General features: G+C 44.3%; 1 protein-coding gene across 4 annotated transcripts in view; it reads right to left on the bottom strand.

Moving 5' to 3' along the window:
* The window catches only part of RANBP3 (RAN binding protein 3), a 413,886-nt gene that overhangs the window by 37,898 nt on the left and 357,454 nt on the right, over window positions 1–18,534 (bottom strand). For all 4 annotated transcript variants that reach the window (XM_033955562.1, XM_033955564.1, XM_033955563.1 and 1 more), the window contains 2 exons: window positions 12,560–12,662; window positions 11,027–11,148 (listed from right to left, as the gene is read on the bottom strand). In XM_033955562.1, coding sequence (XP_033811453.1) covers window positions 11,027–11,148; window positions 12,560–12,662 — 225 coding nt within the window. The remainder of the gene's footprint in view (window positions 1–11,026; window positions 11,149–12,559; window positions 12,663–18,534) is intronic.

Here is an 18,534-nt window from a genome sequence, read left to right as displayed (position 1 = left end):
TTTGCTGATCTGCTATCCTGACCTCCTTGACCTGGATGTTGCCAAAACAACAAAGAACAAAAGACCAGGACCGGGTGTGCCTGAATCGTAATGAAGGACGCTGGTTACTGCAGGACCATCTGTTTAGCTATGAACTCAGCAGCTTTCACCCTTTATAAGGATGGGATTCTGCCCCTAACATTAGAATCCAAGACATCTAAAAGGACAGTCTCCCGTGTCCACCCACCTATCAATTGCAGGGATTCCCAATTGTGAAGGCTGGTCGTTGCCTGGGATTACGGTGAAGCTATTTTATTCTTATATTCATATAAATATATATATTAAAGGGTTATTGTTTATGCTTTTATATTGTCTGTGTGCTTTTCTGAGTGTCACTGATCATCCCATTTGACAGAAATAAGTGGCGGAACAATAGGCTACTACCATTGAGGGGCTAGAGTGCAATAAGTTGCTGTTATATGTAGGCATAAAAAAGGGGTTGCATGGACTGTGGATGCCTTGCAATGTAACCATTGTCCAAGTCGTCGACTGCAATGAAAGCCTGATGCTCTGGAAGTTACTTCAAAAGCATCAAAGATTGACCTTGACATGAATTTCCTGGTCTCAATAAGATCATGTGTAGTCTGTTGAAAATCAGGAAGCTGGTCTACCAGGATGAATTGTTTGAAGTGAGACAGATGTTGAACTAAATGCTTTAAATAGAAGGTCATATGGAAATTGTAGTTGAGGATGTGGCTAGTAAGCATTGTATTTTGAAACAACTTACGACCCAACCTGTCCAAAATACAACCCTCCTTACTTGGAGGTGTAGTGGTGTATGATCTGGAACTAGACAATCTCTTCAAAACAGACTCAACTAGCAGAGATTGATGCTGTAATCGAAGCTTATTAAAGCCAGGACATGATTGTACCCTAATAAAGGGTATCAAATTTTGGTGGTGCCACTGAAATAGGTAGCAAAGTCTCCCAGTTTTTCAACATGGAATCTCACATGAGATCATGGAATGGGAGTTTTAGACATTCCTTCAGGATTTGCTCAAAGTCAAGTGCATCAAAAAGTGCAGCTCTTGGTTCTGCTTCAGATTATGTATGCACAGGAAGAGCTTGAGTCATTTGACTTATGAATGTGGTAAAAGAAAGGTTCTCTGGTGGCAACCTAATCCTAGAAGGAGGAGGAGATGAATCTGATGAAAACCCATAGGACTCTGGTGCAGAATGTTGTGGGTCAGATAAATAATGAAGGGATAAATCAGAGTCCTTATGCTCTAAGATTGGATATTTTAAAAAAAAATCTTTCCTCTAGGACCATGACGCTATGTGTTATGTTGGCTTTGGTGCCGATGATGGCGTCAGAAAGGACTACTGTGTCTCCGTCGATGATGGTCTGACGTTAATGAGGAAGAAGTGCTCTGATGATGGCATCTGTATTTGTTTGATGAGGAGACTTAGATCTGGTACCAGGAGGTCTGAGAGCCATGCTGGGCTGGTACTGGAGGAGTCGGTGCAGCAGTTGGCTTTGATTGGTCTCGAAGCATATCTGCAAGCTCCTCCTGAAGAAGCTCACAAAGTTGGACCTGATTGATAAGCTGCAGTACCGAGGGTGTTAATGGTATCGTTGGTGCAGGGTGTTGAGGTGTTGGTAACCTCGATGTCGAGGCACGCTTCAGGGGAGACACTTCCTGTAATGATAGAGAGTGACATTTACTTGATGCTACAGATGCTGGCATGGTGTGGCGAGGTGAAACATAGAAACATAGAAGATGACGGCAGAAAAGGGCCATAGCCCATCAAGTCTGCCCACTCTAACAACCCCACCCCCTTGAATTTACCCCCCTAGAGATACCACATGTGTATCCCATCTACATTTTTACCCCCCTAGAGATCCCACATGTGTTTCCCATTTCCTTTTAAAATCCGGCACGCTGCTGGCCTGAATCACCTGAAGTGGAAGTTCATTCCAACGATCGACCACCCTTTCGGTGAAAAAGAACTTCCTGGTGTCGCCATGAAATTTTCCACCCCTGATTTTCAGCGGATGTCCTCTTGTGCCCGAGGGACCTTTAAAAAAGAAGATATCATCCTCCACCTCAATACGGCCGGTGATATATTTAAACGTCTCTATCATGTCTCCTCTCTCTCTACGTTCTTCGAATGAGTATAGCTGCAATTTATTCAGCCTTTCCTCATACGGGAGGTCTTTGAGTCCCGAGACCATCTTGGTGGCTATTCTTTGAACCGACTCAACTCTCAGCACATCTTTTTGGTAATGTGGCCTCCAGAATTGTACACAATATTCCAGATGAGGCCTCACCATGGATCTGTACAACGGCATTATAACTTCGGGCTTCTGGCTGATAAAGCTTCTTCCCATCATTCAACCCATCATTTGTCTTGCCTTTGATGAAGCCTTATCCACTTGATTGGCAGTCTTCATGTCTTCGCTAATGATCACCCTCAAATCACGTTCTGCCTTGGTCCTAACTAAGGTTTCACCATTAAGTGTGTAAGTTTTGCATGGATTCCTGCTGCCGAGGTGCATGACCTTACATTTTCTAGCATTGAAGTTTAGCTGCCAAGTCGAGGACCAGTGTTCCAATAAAAGTAGGTCCTGCGTCATTCTGTCTGGTAAAGTGTTCTCACTTACTATGTTGCATAGTTTGGCGTCATCGGCGAATAATGTGATTTTACCATGAAGCCCCTGAGTCAGATCTCCCACAAATATGTTGAAGAGGATTGGGCCCAAGACCGAGCTCTGCGGCACTCCACTGATCACCTCTGACGTTTTTGAAGGGGCACCATTCACCACCACTCTCTGAAGTCTACCGTTTAGCCAATCACTGACCCATGTAGTTAATGTAGTTAATGTCTCTCCCAGTCCATTGATGTTCAATAGTCTGCGGTGCGGGACGCTATCAAAAGCTTTACTAAAGTCCAAGTAAGCGACGTCTGGGGACTCACCCACATCCAGTTTCCTTGTTATCCAGTCAAAGAAACTAATTAGATTGGATTGGCAGGACCTGCCCTTGGTAAATCCATGTTGGCGGGGATCCCGTAGATTCTTCTCGTCCAGGATCGTATCTAATTTATGCTTAATTAGTGTTTCCATGAGTTTACTTACTATGGATGTGAGACTCACCGGTCTGTAATTCTCAGCCTCTGTCCTGCAGCCCTTTTTGTGGAGTGGGATTACATTGGCTTTTTTCCAGTCCAAGGGAACTCTTCCCGCCCTCAAGGAAAGATTGAAGAGCACAGACAACGGCACCGCCAGGACATCACACAGCTCTCTAAGCACCCTGGGGTGTAGATTGTCCGGTCCCATGGCTTTGTTCACTTTGAGTGTTGATAGTTCGCAGTAGACGCTGCTGGGTGTAAACTCGAAATTCCAGAACGGGTCTTCTGAGCTTTGCCTTGCTTGCAACTGTGGACCGGACCCTGGCGCCTCGCATTGAAATCCTTCTTAGCCTGTTTACTAGATGTGTCGGCACAGGTACCAAGGTAGTCGGTGCCAAACGATGCGGTGATTGTGTTGCCAACTTCGATGCAGCTTTTCAACATCGGACATGGTGGACATCTTCGATGGATCTTGGTGTCCAAAAAGTTTCTCCTGTTGTAGATGTTGAGCCTTCAAAGAGAGTGTTTTTGTAACTTTGAACAGCCATGAGAAGAGTCTAATCGGTGCTCAGGACCAAGGCACTGAAGACACCAATTGTACGGATCAGTGACTAATAATGGCTCTGTTGCACCGAGAGAATCTCCTGAAGCCGCTAGAAGGCTTTGACATCAAGGGTAAAACCGCCGATGCGAGATAAAAGGAATCAATTTTTCCTTCAAGGGTCGATTAATTTAGTGACAAAAAAAGAGTCGATACTGCCATCTGGAAACCTGGCTGAAAGAGGACCTAAGGCCCAAAAAACGTGAAAACACTTTGAGAGAACTCTCAAGAAATTAAGACTACAAAAGAAAAATAAAAGAAATGAAGAAAACGATACAGGAAGGCACAAAAAAAGGGGGGGGGGGGGGAATAGCACAACTGGAGAGACTCCAACGACAACCATTTTCTTAGCTCCATGGAAAACTAAGACCCGATGGTCCCACGACCCGATGTCAGGTAGGAAGGCACTCGCGCATGCGTAGTACAGGCAGTCTCAAGACTTCTAAAGAAGTTAAAGTGACAGTACACTTTTCTACTGTCCGTACCAGGGCTCTGTGGATAACATCATCCATCTGTGAGAATATGCTGCCTGCTTGTCCTGGGATAATAAGAAATATAAGAACATAAGATTTGCCTCCGCTGGGTCAGACCAGAGGTCCATCGAGCCCAGTAGACCGCTCCCGCGGCGGCCCATCAGGTCCATGACCTGTAAATGATCCTTTATATCCTTCAATCCCTTTTATCCTTCCTTATTTATATCCTTCTGACTGTAAAAGTATAAAAAGAAAAGACTATAAAAATAATAGCAATTAAACCAGAAAATCAGTATCCATTAACTAGAGGAATTCTGTGCTCAACTGTCATCATATGCCTGTTAAAACAGCTTGGTTTTCAAAGCAGATTTAAATTTCTTTGATGATTTAAATTTCTTAAATGCAAATCACTGTGGAGTTGTACTGGTAGGTTGTTTCAGGTAAATTGTGATAAAAAATAAAAAGCTCAGTCTAGATTAGACATGGGCAACTCCCGTCCTCAAGGGCCAGAATCCAATCGGGTTTTCAGGATTTCCCCAATGAATATACATTGAAAGCACTGCATGTAAATAGATCTCATGCATATTCATTGGGGAAATCCTGAAAACCCGATTGGATTTTGGCCCTTGAGGATGGGAGTTGCCCATGTCTAGTCTAGATGATCTCCCCTTCCCCCCCAAGATTCAGAGCCAGCATTTTGCCAGAATGTACTCGTATAGCTATATCTAGTAACATATAGGGATCCTTTTACTAAGGCAAACTAGCTGTTTTAGCGTGCACTAAACATTAACGCATCCATTATAGTCCATGGATGCATTAGCATTTATCACAAGCTAAAACGGCTAGTGCGCTTAGTAAAAGGACCCCATAATATAGTAAATGACGGCAGATAAAGACCTGAATGGTCCATCCAGTCGGCCCATTTGTTATTCTCATTAAAAATACATGATTAAATTAACTTGTCTCTTCTTTGATATTTCTAGGCCATAGACTAAAGTTCACCTAGTATTGTCCCAGGTTCCAACTGATAAAGTTGCCATCTAAGCTCGCTCCAGCCTATCCAACCATCCCGTTGTTTGCAGCATAACTACTGTAAAGTCTGACTAGTAACGTCCTCATTGTCCAAGTTAGTGAAATTCCCACTGATACCCTCCCCAGCCCATCCTACACTGAATCACCATATATGGGATACAAACCTTACAAGTCTGTCCAATACTGGCCTTAGTTCTTTATTTGTTTTCTAATTAGAGCTCTGTGTATATCCCATGCTTTTAGTGAGCTGTCTCTTTAATTACATATAAGATGCACTGGGAGAAGGAACAAGAGGATGGTAGGTAGAGAAACTGTGCTCTTTAGCTTTTTATATAACTGAGATCTGATCTTTGAATCAATATTGCTACGTTAAAGATTGAGACCCAAAACTGAATCACTGTGAATAAAAAAACAGTTACTTACCTGTAACAGGTATTATCTGAGGACAGCAGGCAAATATTCTCACATGTGGGTGATGTCATACATGAACCCTGATACAAAAGGGGTAAAGTGTACTGTCACTTTAAAAAATGTTCAAAGTCTCGAGACTACCCATACTGCACATGCACCTGTGCCTGCCTGCCCAATGGTGGCTTGCAGGACTATCAGTTCTGTAAAAAAGCTAAGCAGCCAACTAAGAGGGCTGGGAGAGTTGCAAAAATATCTGCCTGCTGTCATTGGATAACACCTGTTACAGGTAAGTAACTGTGCTTTATTCTAGGACAAGCAGGCAGCATATTCTCACATGTGGGACTCTTGGTTCCCCCCTGATGATTGACGTAAACCACCACCGTGGCATTGTCTGAGAGAACCCAAACTGATTTCCCCTTCAACAATGTCTGGACAGCTAGTAATGCCAACCAGATGGCTCTGGTCTCCAGAATATTGATCAACCAGGACACTTCCTCCGGAGACCAGCTGCCCTGAGATGAATGACTGAGATATTGAGCTCCCTAGCCGAGGAGACTGGCATCTGTGAGAAGCACTGTCCACTGTGGCTGATCTTGACTCACTCCCTGCACCAGAATGGAAGTCTGTAGCCACCAACGGAGGCTATGATGAACTAACCCCTGAAAAGGAATGAGATAATCCAGATCGTGCAACTGATGTAACCACTTCTGAAGCAGAACATACTGAAGCAGCCACATATGAGCTTGAGCCCACCACCCAAGACCTGTAGAAAATCCTGCGCCCAAAGACACCATGAAGTCATCAGGAGGCAAATCTGCAACTACAACTTGTCTACTCGGGCCTCTGGAAGGAAGACCTTACCCTAAGCTGATGTCGAAGAGAACCCCGAGGTACTCCAGGTGTTGAGACAGAGTCAACCGGCTCTTGGACAGGTTGACCACCCATTCCAGCGACTGCAGGAACTCCACAACCTGAGCCTTAACCCAAGAGCTCTCCTGTAAAGACTTTGCTCGGATCAACCAGTCGTCTAGATAGGAATGAAACCAGGATGCCCTCCTAGTGCAAGGCTGCCGCCATGAAAGGACTCCAAGTGCTGAAAGAACCAACCTTGGGAAGACCTGGTGGAAGAAAAAGAAGTAGCCCCTCGACCAGGGTGGTAATGGTGAAAATCACGCTAACGCCCCCGAACAACGGCCCCCTGTGCAGGCGGGTGAGCACGGTCCTCAGGAAGACAGGGCATCTTAGAGTCAGTCAAGGTCTGAACCAACTGATCCAGATCTTTGCCAAACAAGACCCTCAAAAGGAAAATTTTGTAAGCTTAGCCTTAGACACCGCGTTCGCCGACCAACCCCAGAGCCACAGGTTACGAGTGGCCACACTGAGATCAATGGATTTGGCCGAAGCCTGCAGCAAGTCATACATGGCATCTGAGAGACAAGAAGCACACACCTCAATCTTAGCTACCTAATGATCCACCAAGGACCAGTCATTAAGACTCATGGTCAAGAATACGCTCGGACCACCAAAAACAAGTCCAAGCCACCAGACCACGACACATCGCCGCCTGGACTGCCAGGGGAGCCACATCAAAACTCTGCTTAAGAAGAGACTCTACCCTATAATCCTCAGAGTTCCGCAAAGCCGAGACGCCCTCAACTGGCACCGTATGCCTATGCGCGATGGCTAAGACCACCGCATCCAACAAAGGCGACTTCAAGGTATCCCTATCCTCCTCTGGGATGGGATATGGGCGGATCATAGATCATGCAAGATGAAAAGGCGTTTCCGGCGCCTTCCATTATGTGAGCACAATATCCTGAATATCCTAAAGCATAGGAAAAGTGTGGGAGGCCGAGCGGATCCTCCGAAGGGGGTCAATCACACGTGGGGACTCCTTTGTGTCCTCAAAATGCCAAACTGACAAAATCTGAAGAATAAGCTCTTGGAGCTCTTCCCGCTGAAAAATGTGCTCCACCGATGCATCCTAGCCAGCTGGCAGCTCCAAAAAACACACGTCCCTCTGAGAATCTTGGAGGTCTATGGGGTCCAAGTCCTCATAAAGCAAAAATACCTCCCCAAACAAAAATTGTTATTCCACAAGACCCTCGGCCACTTGGACGAAGCTGGGGGGGACTGGGTCAGAACTGGCGTCGAGGGGGGCCGAACAGAGGTGGATGCAGAAGGCAACCCCCCCCCCTGAAAAACCCGAGACCACTAGGGAGGAAACAGGACCCCCGGCTGCCTGAAGATAAGCCTTACACAAGGCTAACACAAAATATGGGGAAATCCCCCTGGTGGCACATTAGGACTCGTTGCAAAAGCAGGAGATCCAGCAGAAATCTGCCCCTGCCTCTCCAATACTAGGGAGAGGTCACCTGAGGCTATAGACAAAATGGAGGAACTTCCTGCTAAAACCGGTGCAAAACCCGCCGAAAAACCTCCCGTGAGGCATACAGCGGCAAAGAGGCCTGAACCACCACAGCCACTAAAGCAGGCAAGCCGGCAGCAGCAGTAAGGTAATCCCCAGCACTGTCGGCAGTAAGGGAAACCTTATTTCCCTGAATGTCGGCAGATAGGGAAATCCCTGTGTGGGCGGTAGGGGAAGCCCGGGATTCCCCACTGCCTTCTGCCGACTGGAGCTCTCAAAGGGGAACTCTGCTCTCTGGCACCCAAAACTGACAAGGATTCTCCTTCACAGCGGCTGGTGCACCACGAGCATAGGCTGGCCGCACTGATCCCGCATCTGAAGCACAATGAGCATTTTTCCCCTTTAAAAGTGCTCATTGCACAACCCGCTACTAGCTGAAAAGAAAAAGTGCTGATTAGCAATTAAATGCAATTAAGGTCAATTCAGACTGGCACTGCCTCAGGATTTTTTTTTTCCAATAGAACATTACTTGGAGAGACCCCAATGGCTCTCTAAGCCATATGCCTTACAATGGCAAGGCTTACAGCTGAGGCACCTCAACATAAAACATTTTGGGGAAGCTGGGGGAAATGGCAGGAAAAATATGGAATGAAAATTGCTGGACTAAGTGTATAGCCCTCGATAGAGACTGCCCCAACCACCCTACCCCATCTGCCATTTCACTTTTGTTTGCCTCACCACATCCATTTAATATTGATACATCATTGATTATTGAAAAGTATAGTTACTCTATTCAATCAACCATTAAGATATTAGATGTTATATTGGACCAGACTCTGACCATGAGAAATCAAGTGGATGCTTTAGTCGGAAAGGGATTTTTTACCCTCTGAAAGCTTCGTTCGATCAGGGCTTACTTTGATATCTCATCGTTCAGACTTTTGGTGCAATCCATGATTCTTAGTCAGCTTGACTATTGCAATATTGACAGTTACTTAAAGAAATGTGCAGCGACTATGTATGGTTCAAAATGCCGTGGTCAGACTGATCTTCAGGCTGAAGAAGTTTGACCACATGACACCTTTTTTTCATGAGCTGCACTGGCTGCAGGTAGCGGCTCGGGTGAAATTTAAGCTTGGTTTTGTTTGGATTTGTCCCTAAATACTTAACTGATCTCTTTTATCTTACTACCAAAAAACATAAGAGATGTTTGCATTTGAGTTTTATCTTTCCGCCTGTCAAAGGCTGTAAACTTTAAAAAAATTACCAACATCTACTGTTCTATCAGGCAGCTTCATGGGGCAAGGACTTAGATCGATTCTGATTTCTAGTACTTACTCAGAATTTAGGGGGCATTTAAAAACATATTTGTTTGTTAAGTATATGGGTAACTAATTCTGTTTATTCAATTGTACATATCATCTTTTGTAAACTGCATAGAGCTTTACGGTCCTGTGCAAATACGAGGGGGCATTCGGAGAAACTGAAGGGAGATAGGTTCAAAACAAACGCAAGGAAGTTTTTTTTCACCCAAAGGGTCGTGGACACTTGGAATGCGCTACCGGAGGAAGTGATCAGGCAGAGTACGGTACAGGGATTCAAACAGGGATTGGACGGATTCCTGAAGGATAAAGGGATCATGGGATACTGAGGGAGGAGCTGGGATGTAACACAAGTATAGAAAGCTAACCAGGTAATGAGTATAGAAACCAAACCAAGTCGTGCATGTGCAAGACCGGAGGGTTAGGACTTCGATAGGAAGACAGGACTTAAATGAGAAACCAAGGTGGCAAGGGAGCCCCTTCTGGTGATACAGACAGGTCGTGACCTGTTTGGGTCGCCGCGGGAGCGGACTGCTGGGCGAGATGGACCTGTGGTCTGACCCGGCGGAGGCACTGCTTATGTTCTTATGGTATATAAGCTGATTGTTAAATCTCCACAGTTCACACCTGCCCATCTGATGCCTGCTCTCAAGCCAGGCTAAATGTACCAGCTAACACCCTGAATATGTCATATCCCTTTATTTTCAGACATACTAGAAATCAGTGGGGGAAAGTAAATTGTACTTTCCTTGCTGGTGCCCGCTTGCTTGCCTGCCTGCTCCCTGGCCAGGCTTTGATGCACCGCTTAACATGCTGAAATGCCATAACTTACTTGAAGTGTGTCACTTTTTTACTTCCAGACAGACTGAAGTAGAGAAAAAACAAATTGTCTGCTGCTCTTTGCAGATTTGCTGAACTGCCATGACTTACCTACAGTGTGTAACCTCCTCTTTTCCCAATATACGTATACTGGAAACAAGAGGAGGGAAACATGGGGGGGCTGTTCATTTCAGCTCCCCCCCCTTCGAGTCCCAACTGATTCAACACCATAAGCAGGCTGAGAGGCAGGCAGGAAAGATAAGAAATTGCTTGGCTTTTTTTCCCCTCCTCTGCTCCAAAACCTTAGTCAGCTAGAATTTAGGGAAGGTACCTCTGGCTCCCATCCAATAGCAGGGGAAAAGTATATAATGTAGCCACAACCCCACAAGGATTCATGGAGGTAGAAGGAGAGTCATGGCATCACCAAGTTTAACATCTTTAGGCTCTGTGGATCAGCCCATGCCAATCCTAGCCCTCTAGTTTGTTCCAAGGGGCGTGGAAGGTTGGAGAGTTCCAAAGGACTGTTACAGCATTCTCCCAGATTCAATCTCGTGCTCCATTGGGAATCTGGGCCTACAGCTTTCCTGGTTGTGGTCTACTCAGAGTATTCACAGTTGCTGTACCAGTTCACATCTCTGCATGGTCTGCCAGATCCATAGAAATACTGAGAAGCTAAAAGCAGCACTAGACCCTATAAAGGAAAGCAAAGTCATCTCTGAGCTAATTTTCTCTAGCTCTAGCTGCTCCCCACTTTTTTGGACTGATCTAAAATGGATAATAATACAATTTGTTTTGTTTCTATTCTTACTGACTTCCATATTTAAAGTTAAAATATTTTTATAAGTATATAAATAAAGGCTTAAATGCAGGTAGCTGTACTTGCCCTTACCTGTAACACATTACTCTCTGCTTCCTCCCCAGTGATTACCTCCACCTTCTCCAGCAAACACTTTTTTGCAGTTGCCTTAGTATAGGCTGCAGCCGAAGCCGCAAGTGACTCGGAAATATTAGCTAAATAACAAAATGGAAATGGAAGGTGAAAGATTTGATATGAAGAGAAGAAATAGATTATATATTGAAATTCAAAATGAGAAAAAATAATTTGTTTTGGAGGGGAATATAGAGTGTATTCTCACTTATTAAAGCCAGGCATGCTGCATTAGATATAATGCAGAATTTGTTGAAGCTGCCGGTTTGTTGTATCACATTTTGTTTACATCCCATTCTCTCATACACAGCAGCCACAACTAGATTTCATATTTTCCATTTCTAATGAAGAACTGTATTTCCAAATATGTGCATGACTGCCATAAGCACATACCATATTTTTCACTCTATAAGACGCACCTGACCATAAGACGCACCCGCCTGTAGAGGAAAAACCAAGCAAAAAAACATTCTGAACCAAATGGTTTGCCCTATACCCTATCCCCTCTCTGGTGGTCTAGTGGTAGGCCAGTACAGGGCACGTCTAGTAGGTGGGCACATCTAATGGTAGGCATATGTAGTTGCAGCCAGCCAGCCAACCCCAAGCCAGCCAGACCCCAGCCCTAAGGCAACCAGCCAGCCAACCCCAAGCTAGCCCCAAGGCAAAGGCAGAGGTAGCCCCCCCCCTTTTATTTCCCCCATCACCATGGTCCAGCACGCTTTCCATCTTCTGCCTTGGTTTCTCTGTTCTCTTCCGGTTGCGACAGTGGCACAGAGGTGCAAGAAGAAGGCGCGCGCTTTTTGCGTGACTGCTTGATCCCGTGCTGCACTCCGAATGGCTACCTGTCAGTTCTCGCGGGACGAGCATTGACAGGCAGTCGTTCAGAGTGTAGCGCGCGCCTGCCTCATGCACTGCAGTCGCTGCCGGAAGAGAGGAGAACTGAGGCAGGAGCGCGGAAAGTGTGCTGAACCGCTGGGATGGGGAAAAAAGGTACCTTTTTGGGGATGGAAAAAGTGCATCTTACAGAGCAAAAAGTATGGTAAACACAAATGTATCTGCACTAATTTGAAAAGTCAATTTGTGGTGGTCCTAGCCTCATTACACAATCTCAAAGAGAGCTCGTCTGTGTAAAAGGATTGTGATGATTCACTACATTCACAGCAGAAAGCTGCAATGTTAGTCTTTAAATGTTTTTATCTGAGATGTTGCTATAATGTAAAACTGTGCAATGCACAATGGAAGAAATAAAATAAAAATAAATATATTCCACAGAGATCAGTGGTGCAAGGTCTTTGGTATAGAAATTAATAAAACTAGCAAACAAAGCCAATCCCGAATGAAGGTTGGCGTGAAAACTTCTTCCAATATATGACAAAACAAACTGCCATGCTTGCAATATGTTGGAAGCCCAAATCTGTTGATCAAGAGACCAAACTTGACCTATGCCTGAAAAAGCATGCTATTATAAAAACAAATAATTATTTGGCTCTTTACATTTTTCTGGAGTAGCTTCCTGTGAAGATGACTCAGATCCGGATTCTACAGCAGCATTTTCTTTGTTGCTGTCTGTGTTCAGTTCACTGCACTTTGGAGGACTCTGTAGGGAAAAATAGAAGACATCACATTTGGTTATAAGAGATAGAATAATACTTGCACATTATTCATAAGTCGGAAACTGATGTAGGTGGTGACATGCAATGGTTTAAACTGTGCTAAAGAAAGAACAAACAAAGAATACTTATGATCCTGCAGTCTGAAATGCAGCTATTTGGGAGAATGGTGTATACTCTCTTAATATCAACAATGGCAATAATTCAGGTAGCTACTAATTAACGAGGATGAATTAAACATATCTATTCATTCACAATTTTTTATTTTCATTTAATACCCAATACACCATTAAATAAAACATGATCAGGCTGTTTTGTTTTTTTGATGATGCTAAATAGTCACTCTCAGAAGATATACTAATAAGTAAGGAACCAGGAATGAAGTCTCTAGACCAGTGATTCCCAACCCTATCCTGGAGGAACACCAGGCCAATCGGGTTTTCAGGCTAGCCCTAATGAATATGCATGAGAGAGATTTGCATATGATGGAAGTGATAGGCATGCAAATTTGCTTCATGCATATTCATTAGGGCTAGCCTGAAAACCCAATTGGCCTGGTGTTCCTCCAGGACAGGGTTGGGAACCACTGCTCTAGACATATAATCTTCATTCTTACCACATTCTATTCTATTTTACATAACATTTATAGCCCGTTCTAATCTCTAGTCAGATTCTAGGCAGATAATATTTAAAAAAGATGCAATAGAAATCACTAATGTAATGTAATGCATCTAGGTCAGGGGTAGGCAATTCTGGTCCTTGAGAGCCGAAGCCAGGTCAGGTTTTCAGGATATCCACAATAAGTATACATGAGATAATTTGCATCTCAAGGAGGCAGTGCATGCAAATCCATCTTATACATATTCATGATAGAGATCCTGAAAACCTGACCTGACTACGGCTCTCGAGGACTGGGATTGCCTACCCCTGATCTAGGCGGCTAAAAGGAGATTATGTACTTACCCTGGTAAGCTCTTTTCCAGTAGATAGGTGAGACATTCTAGACCAGGGGATCTCAAAGTCCCTCTTTGAGGGCCGCAATCCAGTCGGGTTTTCAGGATTTCCCCAATGAATATGAATGAGATCTATGTGCATGCACTGCTTTCAATGCATATTCATTAGGGAAATCCTGAAAATCTGACTGGATTGCGGCCCTTAAAGAGGAACTTTGAGATCCCTGGCCTAAGACCATCGGAAAACACATATTTCCGATGGTCTTAGGCAGTGTTCTTCAACTGCCAGTCCGCAGAAATTTTCAGCCGGTCCACAGGGCCAGCACGTCCATCGGGCCCAAGACAGCCCGGTCCACAGTGCGATCAACGCAGCATCTTCGGGCCGGCTCCCTGAGTGCTGCAGTGCACAAAGCCCTGGGGAAAGGCTCCTACGCGCAGCCTGCACCTGAACCGGAAGCCTTCTCTCTGACGTCGCAACATCAGAGGGAAGGCTTCAAGATGAGACGCGGGACGTGCACGAGTAGCCGCTGCCCACAGCTTTGTGCAATGCAGCACTCAGGGAGCTGGCCCGAAGATGCTGCGTTGATTGCACAGTGGACCAGCCCAAAGATAACACCGGGGGGCAGGTCAGAAGGCAAGGCACATGGAGGGAGAGAGACAACAACGATAGGGGAAATGCTTTTTTTTTTTAATTTACTGATTGATTTGTCTGTTCAGGAAGAAATGCATTTGTTTCTTTTCCTCTGGGGTTGTACTGCTTGCAGAGTCTTGCATCTTAGGGTTTGTTTATAAATATTAGTACTTTTAGTTTTTGGTTCTGCATTTGCATGTGATTATCTGTTTTCTGCTAGGAATGATTGTTAAAAAGCATAGTGTGCTTTGTGTATTTTAATTTTGTGGTTAACCATTATGTGGTGTTAATACAATTATATTGTGTGTATATATGAAAAATAAATGGAAAAAATGGTTACAATTAGTACTATTAGGGGGGGGGCGGGGTCTGGGCGGAGATTGAGTGGAGATGGGCACGACTTAGCCCAGTGTTCTTCAACTGCCGGTCCACAAAATAATTATTTTATTTCCGCCGGTCCATAGGTGTCAAAAGGTTGAAGAACACTGGTCTTAGGAACCGAGACACCGCTCTTCTATTTGTCTCCAGGGGGTCCGCCCACATACAGATACACCCACATACATTTATTTGTAATTAGAAATAAATATTTTACAATATATAATTACATATTGTTTTTGTGATTAATCACTATGCTTTAATTATGTTCAATTTGTAACAATGAAAATACATCCTGCATATCAGATATTTACATTACGATTCATAACAGTAGCAAAATTATAGTTATGAAGTAGCAACAAAAATAATTTTATGGTTGGGGTCACCACAACATGAGGAACTGTATTAAAGGGTCACGGCATTAGGAATGTTGAGAACCACTGCTCTAGCATATTTCACAGGCTAGTTTAGCGCACTCTAGCAGTTGGTACCTAAGCATAGAGACACACACTCATCTGTGAAGTAGAGGCACCTGTAACGACACTATTGTTCTGCTCAAGCAACAAAACAGTACCGTTAACCTCCAACCAAGGCACCAAAGGACCTCAGAACTACTACCACAAAAAGGGAATACATATGTACAAACTCTTGTTAACCCCAAAGGGTTGACCAGTCTCCAAGAAACAGATTGAATAAGCAGCAGGATATTGAAATCTGAAATCAGGATCTGAAAACATGCACAGCAAGGACAGGGCGGGTGACTAGAATGTCTCACCTATCTACTGGAAAAGAGCTTACCAGGGTAAGTACATAATCTCCTTTTCCAGTGCAATAGGTAAGATATTCTAGACCATAGGGATGTATAAAAGCAGTCCCCCAAGAAAGCTAGGATGGGCTTGCTGCGCTGGCCACTATGGCTGAAGACCCAAAATGGCAGAGCCCTGTCCGGCAGCAACATTCACTCGGTAGAAATTGGCAAACGTGTGAAAAGAAGAACACATTGCCTCAGGAGAAACAGATCTAGCTTCTGTCCATGAAGAAGCTACACTCCTGGCAGAAAGTGCCTTAACATAAATAGGGGACAGTCGCTCTAAAAGAATGTAAGTGGACTAAATGACTCTGCAGATCCATCAAGAGATCGTAGCCTTAGAAGCAGGAGAACCCCACAGAACAAAATGAGCCACCACAAGAAGTGGCCAGAAAGCGAAACTCTTGAAAGACTCATCAATAATGCAGGAGCACTCTGTGCACATCCAAGTTCTTTAGCAGACGATCCTGAGATTAGAACCCATCAGCTGAACAACCAGGAAACACACTTCCGGATGGACATGGAAAGCCGAAACCACCTTCAATAAAAAAGGAAGGGATTATCCGCTCTCGCTGGAACTCGGAACAAAGGGTGTCGACATGCCATTCAGAAGAGAAAGCGACCAGAAAAAAAAGTCTGCAGTTATATCCTGGAAAGAAGCATCTCTCAGCGGTTTAAAAGGAGCCCTGGCAAAGCCAGAAAGCACTACATTAAAGTCCTAGACTGGGAAAGGATTCTTAAAGGAGCAGCCAGACCCAAAGATATTTTGGAAAAACCGAGCAACTCCAAAGAGATCCAAATCCTGGGATCTAGAGCTGGAGAGATCGGCTACCGGGATCCGGCGAGATGTCACCATGAGGCCTTTATCCAGACCCGCATGGAGAAAGCAAGGACCCACAACACCCGAGTCGAATAAGGGTCCACCTGTTCTTAGTCATTCCAGCGATCTATAAGTCTTCTATGCCTTAACGCAGGGCTGCCCAAGTCCGGTCCTCAAGATCTACTGGCAGGCCAGGTTTTCAGGATATCAACAATGAATATGCATGAGAGAGATTTGCCTGCACTGCATTCTTGGTATGCAAATCTCTCTCTCATGCATATTCATTGTGGATATCCTGAAAACCTGGCCTGCCAGTAGATCTCGAGGACCGGACTTGGGCAGCCCTGCCTTAATGTAAGCCAACACCAAGGACGACTTGGTAGACCTAAGAAGCTTTAGCTATAAGCTCTGAATAGCCTTGATGTTTGCTGCTGCTGTTGATTGTTTGTTTGTTTTTTAAAGCTGCGTGCTCAAGAGCTAAGCCGTAAGAGCAAAACAACTCAGATCTTCCATGGCAACCGGGCCTGGTTGAGATGGTCAGAAAAGACACTCAGGCGCAGATTGTATACCACCCACAGCCGCCATCAGATCCGCGCACCACGGCCTTCCATGCAAATTGGGTGCCACCAGACTGATGGCCTTTCCCAAAATTAAAAAATTACAAAAATAGCATATTTCAGGTGGGGGGAACATAGAAGAACACTAGGAAACCTTCAAAACCCCTCAAAATTTAACTTTTAAAAGACTGTTGTTGGAGCCTGCTACTCTTCTGTACTCACAGATACCAGAGGTCTTGCAGCTGCTCCTAGCCTTTTCAATGGCTGGTTCAGAATTCATTGCCACACTGCTGGAAATTCATCCTCCAAGCTGATCTTCGGGCTGCCAGTCAAACTCCTCTGTCTGAGTAAGCCTCCACCCTTGCAGACCATCGAATGCACACCTGGACGGGTGGAGGTGCAAAAACGCAGCCAGCACACTGCAGAATATCACCGAGCCCCCTAAGCGTGCTACACAGTCTGCACTCGACCCTAGCTTAACAGGGAGTGAGACTAGGTCAGGGACAGCCCTGAATGTCAAGGAAAACTAAGCATGCTAACAGGTACCCCAAAGTCTGAATTCTCAAGCCAGGCAGAGCTTCAAACCCATTGTAAACATGAAAATACCCATGAAAGGGATGAAACTACGTCAAATTAAAATAATAAAATGTGGAGAGCAGAATCTACACAACTGCAGCCATGCTTGCAGAAGAAAAAACTGCTAGAGGATGCTAAACTAAGAACATAAAAATATAAATAGCCTTACTGGGTCAGACCAATGGTCCATCAAATCCAGTAGCCCATTCTCACGGTGGCCAATCCAGGTCACTAGTACCTGGTCAAAACCCAAGGAGTAGCAATATTCCATGCTACCGATCCAAGGCAAGCAGTACACTAGAGGCAGAGTGAATCCTGAAATAGATTCCTTCTGCAGACCATGTGAGTAGTGGGAAACAACCTATGGTCTAGATAGAATGTATCACCTATTGCACTGGAACAATATTTTAAAATAATACATCAAAGTTCTCAGCAAATTTACAATAAATCAATTTAAAAAATGACTTAAAAATTTTTCAAAAGATATAATTTGAAGAAACTTTCCTAAATTCAGTAGGAAGATCATTTCAAAGTTTGATTCCTACATATTCAAAAGATTTACTCATCAAAGTCTTCAAACAAATATATTGTTGAATAATTGAGCTTCAAAGAATGCTGGAAATGAGACGCAATTCTACTTACTGAAAAGGTAAATATCTTAATAAACCTTCAGGTCCCATATCATATAACATTTTATATATCAATGTAACCACTTTAAAATTTATTCTCTTCTCAACCATCAACCAATGCAATTGATTTAAAAATTGAGTCACCCAATCATATTTCTTAGCTCTAAATATTAGATGTGCCCTTATGTTCTGAAGCAATTGTAATAGCAATTGGATCATAGGAGAGAAGAGTTGGCTAAGTGACAGTTTAACACACTTGTCCCTCTGCAGCTGAACCAGATCCGCACATTACTACTGACATGGCCAATCTGGAATCACCAGAATTGCTAACCCTGGGGGGGTGTGTGAAGTCACTAATCTTTGAATGACCTGGCCAATCATGGGCCACGGGGGAAATACGTACAGCATTCCTGACTCTGGTTAAAGCTGTACCTACAACATCCCTGCTATTGCTTTTGGACTCAAATTTTCAGCTGAACAAACAAGGGACATTTTTTGGCTACCGACACC

Source organism: Geotrypetes seraphini, chromosome 8, assembly GCF_902459505.1.
Source record: "Geotrypetes seraphini chromosome 8, aGeoSer1.1, whole genome shotgun sequence".
Taxonomy (NCBI): domain Eukaryota; kingdom Metazoa; phylum Chordata; class Amphibia; order Gymnophiona; family Dermophiidae; genus Geotrypetes; species Geotrypetes seraphini.
The sequence above is the reverse complement of the archived record's forward strand: the minus strand, read 5'-3'. Positions and strand labels throughout refer to the sequence as shown.